Source organism: Saccoglossus kowalevskii, chromosome 14 (genome assembly GCF_978046115.1).
Source record: "Saccoglossus kowalevskii chromosome 14, keSacKowa6.1, whole genome shotgun sequence".
Lineage (NCBI taxonomy): Eukaryota > Metazoa > Hemichordata > Enteropneusta > Harrimaniidae > Saccoglossus > Saccoglossus kowalevskii.
In genome coordinates this window covers 4298055-4308444 of record NC_140654.1, presented here as the reverse complement: position 1 = coordinate 4308444, position 10390 = coordinate 4298055, and the positions used below count along the sequence as shown (strand labels likewise).

Below are 10390 nucleotides of genomic sequence, written 5' to 3'. Positions count from 1 at the left end.
GACAGTCAAGCTACACAATGTATGTCCCTATCGCAACATAGATTCATCCAAAGTAGGCATGGCCACAAGTCGACACAAGCAATATTAGAAATAAGTTATGTTTGTCAAATCCAAAGTAGTAAGCCAATTCACAATCAAGTTTGCAAATTGGCTGCCCAATACTGCCAGACTATTTATATTGTGTTAATTGCACAGTGACCTGAGCAAACTTTCATTAATACATATTTCCAAGGTTAGTTATGTCAAGTAAGCACAGAATTTGAAAGCAATGCATGGTGTGGTTTATTGTAGTCAATGAAAGGTGCATTGTACCAGGTTCTGATCAGTATAATTTGAGAATGATGTAACTTTAGAGTTACTCATTGAAAGGGCTTTCAACAATGAAGTATACTACCTATTTTTCTAACCAGTCTTATGTTTAAATTTGTCTGTGGTGGTAAATAGGTGTCTGTGACATCAAATCAATGCTACCGGGGTAATATTATTTTGATCTGTGCAAATAGTGAATTGCTACAAAATACTGTAGTGTTTTCTTTTTTTAACATGGGCAAGACTCATGAAAACAGCTTGCATATTGTTAAACTAAATCCATAGTGAATGTATCACACTATTGCAACATACAGAAATGTAGTTGATTTTTCAGAATAATTAAAACAAAAATGTGTTCAATACAGAACTTGGGTGTTATATGGTATCATAGAATTTGTACCCACGAGTAAATAGTGCAGTTTGAATCACTGAAATATACCATATTTGTCCTATTGGTTGCACAAGTGAATGAAATGACAACTGATCATGACTATTAAATGTGGCATGCATTTTTCATACTACCGGTAATATAAGCAACAGCAATGTAGTAGTCCCCCATCAATATACACTGTATCAAACCAATTTAATGCATTTTTCAGAAAATTCTCAGCCAATAACATCTACAACTGTAATCTTTCAAATAGAGCAGTTCAACACACATAATGAAATTTGTAATATTTGAATATTTATTGTACATTTTCCATAATTACCACTAAACAATATATAATATGAGATATCTACGCTGTTAGCAATGCACATTTCAAGAATTGAAGATATCATTAGAAAATGGACAATGTGTATAGTATCAAAGCAATCGGGCTTGCTGTTTTCAACAATAATTCGAAAATGTCACTTTTTACCAAAAATGACAAAAATATTCATTAAAATTAGAGAATTAAGATATCACGAAATAAACAAATCTGAAAAAGGTCTACCTGAGGTACATATATGTATAGTATCAAAGCAATCAGACTTGCGGTTTTTAACAAGAAGTTGAAAATATCACTTTTTACCAAAAATGACAACAGCGTCACCACCGCCACGGCATACAATTGTAGGCCCCCTAAGTTTGTTACGGTTTATGAATCAAAATAGAAAATTGTCGAACGAAAAAAAACCAACAGAATTCTGCATGTAAAATATATTTCACGAGTGAAATAATTTTGATTCAGAACTGAAACATAAATTTACCCTAAACACATCAGAAGTAAAATGAATAACACAAAATAACCTTTATTTAAACATATAAATTTGTGTACTGAATGGAATATAAATTGTACACAACAAAATGGCGTCTGAATAATTAAATAGGAATTCTTTGAACAAAAATACGTTTGATGCAATCAAATACGAATTTTAGAAAATAAAATAATATTTTATGAAATGTAAAATAGAATTTACAAACATAAATTGCGTTTTGTGGAATAAAATATGGATTTAAAAAAAAATTGTTTTTAATAATATTGCAACACTTGACTTGCCATAGCAATGGATTCTAGCATTTTGGATTTATTCATATAACGAATAATTACACAACCTGTAGTTCGTGGACGAACGAAGTTAACTCCATGGCGGACGCCATTGAAGTGTGCAAAGCATTGTGGGTCCATCCTTTAAACAAAATCGCTGAAGTTGGTCATTGGTCGTCGCAATGCGTTATTGATCGTCGCAATGCGTTATTGATCGCTGAAATTGGTTATTGATCGTCGCAATGCGTTACTGATCGTCGCAATGCTTTATTGATCGTCGCAATGCGTTATTGATCGCCGCAAGCGTTATTGATCGTCGCAATGCGTTATTGATCGTCGCAATGCGTCATTGATCGCCGCAATTTGGTTATTGTTCGCCGCAATGCGTCATTGATCGTCGTAATTGGTTATTGATCGTCGCAATGCGTCATTGATCGCCGAAATTTGGTCATTCTTCGCCGATTGTATATATGGGCCACCGTAGCCCATATATACAATCGGCGAAGAATAACCAAATTTCAGCGATCAATGACACATTGCGACAATCATTAACCAAATACGGCGATCAATGACGCATTGCGGCGATCAATAAAGCATTGCGACGATCAGTAATGCAATGCGGCGATCAGTAAAGCATTGCAACGATCAATAACCAAAAACGGCGATCAATGACGCATTGCGGCGATCAATAAAGCATTGCGACGATCAGTAACGCATTGCGACGATCAGTAACGCATTGCGACGATCAATAAAGCATTGCGACGATCAGTAACGCATTGCGACGATCAATAAAGCATTGCGACGATCAGTAACGCATTGCGACGATCAATAAAGCATTGCGACGATCAGTAACGCATTGCGACGATCAATAACCAAATACGGCGATCAATGACGCATTGCGGCGATCAACACCCAATTTCAGCGATCAATAACGCATTGCGACGATCAATAAAGCATTGCGACGATCAGTAACGCATTGCGACTAAAGCATTGCGACGATCAATAACGCATTGCGACGATCAATAAAGCATTGCGACGATCAGTAACGCATTGCGGCGATCAATAAAGCATTGCGACGATCAATAAAGCATTGCGACGATCAGTAAAGCATTGCAATGATCAGTAAAGCATTGCGACGATCAATAAAGCATTGCGACGATCAATAAAGCATTGCGACGATCAGTAACGCATTGCGGCGATCAATAACGCATTGCGACGATCAATAAAGCATTGCGACGATCAATAACGCATTGCGACGATCAATAAAGCATTGCGACGATCAGTAAAGCATTGCGACGATCAATAAAGCATTGCGACGATCAATAAAGTATTGCGACGATCAGTAACGCATTGCGGCGATCAATAACGCATTGCGACGATCAGTAACGCATTGCGACGATCAGTAACGCATTGCGACGAACAGTAAAGCATTGCAACGATCAATAACCAAATACGGCGATCAATAACGCATTGCGACGATCAATAAAGCATTGCGACGATCAGTAACGCATTGCGACGATCAATAAAGCATTGCGACGATCAGTAACGCATTGCGACGATCAATAACCAAATACGGCGATCAATGACGCATTGCGGCGATCAACACCCAATTTCAGCGATCAATAATGCATTGCGACGATCAATAAAGCATTGCGACGATCAGTAACGCATTGCGACGATCAATAATGCATTGCGACGATCAGTAACGCATTGCGACGATCAATAAAGCATTGCGACGATCAATAAAGCATTGCGACGATCAGTAACGCATTGCGACGATCAATAACCAAATACGGCGATCAATGACGCATTGCGGCGATCAACACCCAATTTCAGCGATCAATAACGCATTGCGACGATCAGTAACGCATTGCGACGATCAATAACGCATTGCGACGATCAATAAAGCATTGCGACGATCAGTAACGCATTGCGACGATCAATAACCAAATACGGCGATCAATGACGCATTGCGGCGATCAACACCCAATTTCAGCGATCAATAACGCATTGCAACGATCAGTAACGCATTGCGATGACCAATAACGCATTGCGACGACCATTAACGCATTGCGATGATCAATAACGCATTGCGACGACCAATAACGCATTGCAACGGCCAATAACGCATTGCGACGACCAATAACGCATTGCGACGATCATTAACGCATTGCGACGACCAATAACGCATTGCGACGATCTATGACCAACTTCAGCGATTTAGTTCAAAGGATGGCGTCCACCATGTTAACTCCGTTCGTCCACGAACTACAGCTTGTGTAAGTATTCGTTATATAAATAAATCCAAAATGCTGGAATCCATTGCCAATAGTTTTATTAGAATCCAAGAAACAACGTATCGTTACATATTTGCTTTAAAGATGGCCGTTCAGTTTGTTTAGTGGCCGAGACTCGTGCCATGCCACGCCCGTGGCAAGAGATATGTGGCTATTATTGCCAATAAAAAAACACTGTTACAGTCTAAATAAAAACTGTACACGACGGCCGAAACTACACGTTTCTTTTTAGGAAGAGGCTATTTCAGGCTATTCCCACTATGTTTTTCCCATTATTATTCTGTTTTAGTAGATATTTTTTTTTTATTACTTCCTTATTAGTGTATTAATACTGTACTAATATCTGTAACCATTGCCACTTCCTCCGGGGAGTAAGTGTTAATAAATAAATATATATTCGCCCAGCGGCAAAATTTTTATATATTTGAAAAAAGTTTTGGAGAGAATTGACCAATCACAATCCCTCATCCTCGTTGAGTGTACAGGTATATGTTTTAGAATATTTTGATTCTGTCTGATTAGAAAATCATCCCAACTTTGTCAAACTGTCCATCCATCTAGATTGCAGCGATTAATTCAAAAGATTGATGACTCAAAAATAAATGGTTGGCAAATGGAGATCAACTTTCGATTTAGATCATGCTCATCCATGTTTAACGTACAGAAATTTACAACCAGTTGAGCAAGGTTAACCGAGTCCTGACATCGATGTGGTTCGTAACCAGTCTTGTGATTGGTTGTTGACAAAATGCTGAACAGGCCACGCTCCCAACTGTGCCGTGCGTTCGGACAAATCGTTAGGAATTCCTAAATGGAGTCAATATGTGTAGTTTTTTTTAATTTATTCTGCAGATATCGGTAAAATGTAGGTAAGGCTTTAAGGAGCAACTAATATTCTTCAACTTTTTTTAGATTTTATTTTTCATTCTTTTCGTCTGTTTTTTCGAGTTTAAAAAATGTGAGCTGGCTGGAGCCTTTATCCCTTGTCTATTTCTTACAATAGATACCAGCCGATACCCCCCCCCCCCCGCTCATGGAGACTGCGTACTACAGTTGATTATAGTTCCTGGGCTCCCTGTGGTTCGATGTGTGTTACTTTAATATGATCACTGCGTTGTGTCGTCACCGGAAGCGCCGTCCCAGCACAAACCTGTGTCATATGACGCCCGTTGTGTCGTCACCGGAAGCGCTGTCCCAGCACAAACCTGTGTCATATGACGCATTACTAGCCGATTTTGGATAAAATTCCGCTCCGCCGCCGCTTTACAACAGTGTTTATACGCGGAACTTGATATTGCTTTTTACAATTTGGGTTGCCTTTGAATCACATATTTTAGTGAAATATTGTTTATAGGGTGAAATATTATTGTCATACATAATTCAATCTTTGAAACAGCAGAAACTAACACATAATAACGATAATCAAATTTGTGTTTGAAGTTCGAAAGTAGTTGCGTTATTTCCGGTTTCAACTAGTTCGAAAATAGAACGTCCTTGAGCGCAATAAAATCACGCGTAGAACTCCATCCGAACCAGACTCTAGCAGCGTAAACTTATTGCAATTTGCGCGATTTGGGCCCAGTTTGTTCTTACAAGTTTTCTAAGTTTCATTTATCATTATTTAGTAAACAGGTCTCTGAAACGATTTAATATATCCGTAAAATACGTGTCAATCGATGATTGACTACGAAACGTTCGAAATTTCGAACAAACTCCCGGCACACCTAGCGCGATATGCGTCAGATCGGTGTAGAAGACGCCGAACTGCAGCGTCAATGTGATCACTGCACAAAGAAGCTTTGCATAGAACTCAATTGCATATTCGAATACGTTCGAAATAAAGACCCTGTAGGTTAACAAAGTTATGCATAAGTCACTTCGTTACTTTAATCACTTTAATAAGACGTTTCACGCCATGACTCCAAATAAAATGTGCAGTTAATTAGATTAAAATATACATAACTTGCGTTAGAAAAGTGCAGTCCTTCAAGATTTCAAAACATTAGATTGTACAATAAATGCCTAACTTTATAAAGTGAGTGGAAATCTTGTGTTATATGGCTGTTAGACGCGGATAATCGAATCCGTTCAAGCCAGAAATAATATTGAAATATTCACCAGAAACCAAGACGAACGGAGTTTTTAGAAAATCCCTTTGAGTGAAAATACTGTAAAATTTTTCTTTCTCGACTATATACAGAACAGAACGTTGTTTCTTCCCAGTTTTAGTGTATAACAATGAAAATGACCGTGCGTTGTGAGGTGATTGACCACAACATTGAAGGCTGACTGTGGCTGAGGTACTATTGCGTAAAGGGCAAAGACCTATGAGAAGGAGATTGCCACACGTGTTCACATATCGAACCAATCGGTCATGCTCCATTCCAGAACATCGGAAGAAAAGCGCGATGGAAGATGCTTTGGAACGTTCTGCAGTTGACGCTGTTGATGCCCAAAAGAAGCTCCATGTTGTTGGCTGGATACTGGCTAGGGCAGTTACTAAAACACATTTGGAAAAACACCATGTTACGAAGAGTTGCCGCTAGTCGACAGACGGTAACCAATTCGACGATAATAGCACAAGGTCCCCTGGATATACACTTGAACGATGATACTCTATCTCTTTCCAGTTCCACTAAGTTGTTTGATGATACATCGCAAAATGATATGAGTTATGGCGAACACAAAGGGAAGGTTGTTAATGACGGGCAGATATGTCAGCTCAATATTGTCGGTATAGATCCCATAAACTCCATGCATGTGGGACCGGACGCACACACTGTAGTGAACACACCAAACGGCTTCATTGCCCAAATAAATATATACAGGGACGTTCCGATCAAGGAAGACCGTTTTACCGTTTGCGTCACCGAAGGGACACACTTTGCCATCGGTTCGGATAAAGCGACAGTGACAAACCACGGTACTGTTATGAAGATTGATATCTACGGGGCTGAACTGAATAGCATGCATGGACTTACAAATTACGTGCTTTTCCGTAATCGCAACGAGTCGTCGCCAGTTATAAGGATTAAGTGTTGGAACAGGTGAGATTCCGCTTACCGAGTTCTATGTCATATCACATATACTATTGTTTCGTTGGCAATATGCGTAATTTTGAATGTCGTTTTTTTACTTTTATGTTGATACGTTACATTCAAATTTGTCATAAATATTCACATCCACGCACCCACTTTGGTTGAATAGCATATGCATCAGTTAATATAACGTCAGAATAATATGATGTGCACGACCAAAACAATGTTCAGTCTGAGTGTATATAATGTTGTATCAATACAATTTTACGAACGTAGTTGGGCTCGAAGTGGACACGGGAGTTTTCACATGAAAACACGTTCCATTGTCCATATAATAGCATAAGACAAACAACTTAAACTGTTGTTGCCGTTCCGTGCCTACTCTTTTTAGTTTTTAAAATATATTTCCGACATATCATGTCCCTATCTCGAGTTTCAACATTTTTTGTTTTTATTTGAACGGTTCAAGTTCTACTGCCTCCCCATACAGTCACATTTCTTTTATAGCAATAAGCAATTTATTTGCAAAATATATATATATCTGAAATTCAAAGATTGTCTACGTAAGCATATCGCGGCGGAACGGCCACCACTCTTTAATCGCACATCTCTTTGCAGAGTGGAGGGACGCACAATCAAGATCAATGGAGGCGACATCAACCTGCCAGTCAGTAAAACTGAGAAAATTAGTGGATGTGTAACTGAAGCATCCCATGTGTTAAAGATGACGATGATAGCATTCCCAGAGAAAAAGATTGAAGTAGAAGAATCGTGGCCAGAATAAAGGACGTAATAAGGCATTGTTCATCTCAGTCCAGCAAGACATTGACAATTAATGCTTTTGCTATATCCATAAAGTGCATGATCGAGGCAATGAGTTTTTTTATTAAGATGAAGCTTGTGTTTTATTAAGAATAAAAACATGTTTTGTAATCTATATCTTGTTCCAAGATGGCAAATCCTATTCGACGGAATCCGGTATTTCGGCCGGAATCCGAAACTGCGGCCGGACTTCGGTCTGAGTACAGATTACTTGGCAAGAATGCAATGTTGTCAACTAGAGCGCCCCAATGATCCTCTCCTATATAATGATATTTTACAGTTGATATTTACTATATAATTAGTATTACCTGCACTAGAGTGAAGTAGAAGTAGCGTTCAGTGAGGTATGTAACTACGATGAATCCAGTGAACGCTACCCCCAGCAAACGCCAGAGAAGCCAATAAACTCTATTTTAAAATATGCATAACTCTCCTATATTTTAGTCAATTTAATAAAAAAATAAGCAAACTGATCCTGTCATAAATATATAAATGGATGAATTATAAATATGCAAGACATATAAAGGCCATCCAGTACGTTTTTATCATAATGTCATTAAAGTATGTGCTAAAAAGGTAAAGACTGGTATGTACAAATGACGGAAAAGTAACTGCCGTGCAATGGAAATCAATTCTCAAATTAATTGTTGTTAATAGTACGGTCACAAATGTAAAATTAAAATATGCCACCATAGTCATGCATAATTGCAGTTTTATTTGAATGAAATAAATAGAAAATCAATTATTTATTTGGATGTTCAACCACATATACAGTAGTAACATTAAAATGATTTAAGCAATGCATTTGCGTTTGACCTGGGCGCGACTTGCACAAATCACCGCTCTTCTTTGGATACAAAATATATTCCTTCTGGCGTAGCTGGTCGCTGTGTACTGCACAATCAGAGTCACTTGTATTGTGGTCAATGAATTCGGTTGAAGTGTCGACATCTATTGCCACGGTACTCTCCGCGATCTCTATGTCTATTTCGATTTTTTCCAAGTTTGCGAAAGTCGAGTTTGAAGTCTTCGAGTAATTTGTCAGGTTGCTGGATATGTTCATACACTGATGTATTCCATCGATCGTCTATGTGAAATAAAAGCATGTTTTAACATTCTAAACATTGAACTATAGCGATCAATGAAATAGATGCATATTGAAAAATATTAAATATAATGAGTCGATGATTCGTAAATCACAGTTACTAAATGTGCTTGCCAAGTGAATTTACATTATGTTCAAATGGGTGGACGAACGTTTCGACCGCGGACGTTTCGACCAAAGTAGAGTTCATAACAGACTATGTATTAAATATTTCTGTGAACAATTGTATGCCGACATCACGTAATAGACTACTATTATGTATTAAATATTTCTGTTAACAACTACATGCCGACATCACGTACTAGACTGTGTGTTAAATATTTCTGTAATAATAATAATAATAATAATAATAATAATAATAATAAATAAGGACAGATATTCGGCGTAAGAATCTGCAGTATGACGGTAAACGGAGAATCTCATCTCAACTTTTTCTCATTGATTTTACGGCTTTTGTCTACTGATGTCCCACTATCAGATCGTTTGGAAACGCATAAATTCTCACACTATTACTAAGCATTTACTTCGCTCATTTACTTCGGATAGAGTCGGAAACAGTTGCGAGTCAAAAGAACATCTTCAATAAATGTGCTACTCAAGAGTCGTTTACCGATGACTGTGTCAGTGGTGCGATCAGTGTAAACATGTTCTGTGATAAAATAAACATATGGTATAATGGCATGCTAAACAAGTCGCCCAACATCTTTGCCAGCCAAGGACCATTTATTCGGCCAAAGCCTCAACATTAAAGGGGAAGTCAAGCCAAACAACACAATGACCCCCAAGAAAAAGCTCCACAAATGTAGGAGAATGCAATTTACAGTTTTTTTTATATCACTATTCATTCTCTAGATATTGAACTTTTCATCAGTATTATGTAATCAGCCATCTTGATTTTCAAGCAAAGGATTATGGGTAAAGTATGACATGATAGAGTCTGTTGTCAGAAATTGAGAAAATGATTTCATCTATAACTTCAAATTGACTGAAAGTTGTAAACATGGTAGCATACATGTACTGGTGCCAAACATGCTTATAAAATAGTTGTCATGTCATTTATTTTTATGTTTTTCTACCAAATGCTCAAATTTCCTTAAATTGTATATGATTTACCGATGTGAGTAGGTTATATAGGTGATATATCACATGTTGATCACAAAAAGGGGACAAAAAAATGTCATTCTATATTTCACAATGAAAATAACGAATTTTATTTTGTTAACGTTTTTGGCAATATCTTCCCTTTATGTGTATTTGTAACATTCTAATTCACATTACTATAATCATATACGAGTGAGTAATATGCACAACCAAAATTTGAACTAATTCCCATCAGTATTTCTCGTGTTA

The 10390-nt window shown here is 37.6% G+C and overlaps 1 protein-coding gene across 1 annotated transcript; it reads left to right on the top strand.

Moving 5' to 3' along the window:
* The first annotated feature begins 6490 nt into the window (after positions 1-6490).
* LOC144344669 (uncharacterized) lies at positions 6491-8050 on the top strand. Its single transcript, XM_078006550.1, has 2 exons — positions 6491-7122; positions 7732-8050. Exons 1-2 carry the CDS (start codon positions 6491-6493, stop codon positions 7895-7897), a joined length of 798 nt encoding a protein of 265 aa, XP_077862676.1. The 3' UTR covers positions 7898-8050.
* The last annotated feature ends 2340 nt before the right edge of the window (positions 8051-10390 follow it).

Coding starts and splice junctions, on each gene's coding strand:
- LOC144344669 (XM_078006550.1), top strand. CDS start 6,491: ATGCTTTGGAACGTTCTGCAGTTGACGCTGTTGATGCCCAAAAGAAGC. Junction 7,123..7,731: donor AGGATTAAGTGTTGGAACAG/GTGAGATTCCGC, acceptor ATCTCTTTGCAG/AGTGGAGGGACGCACAATCA.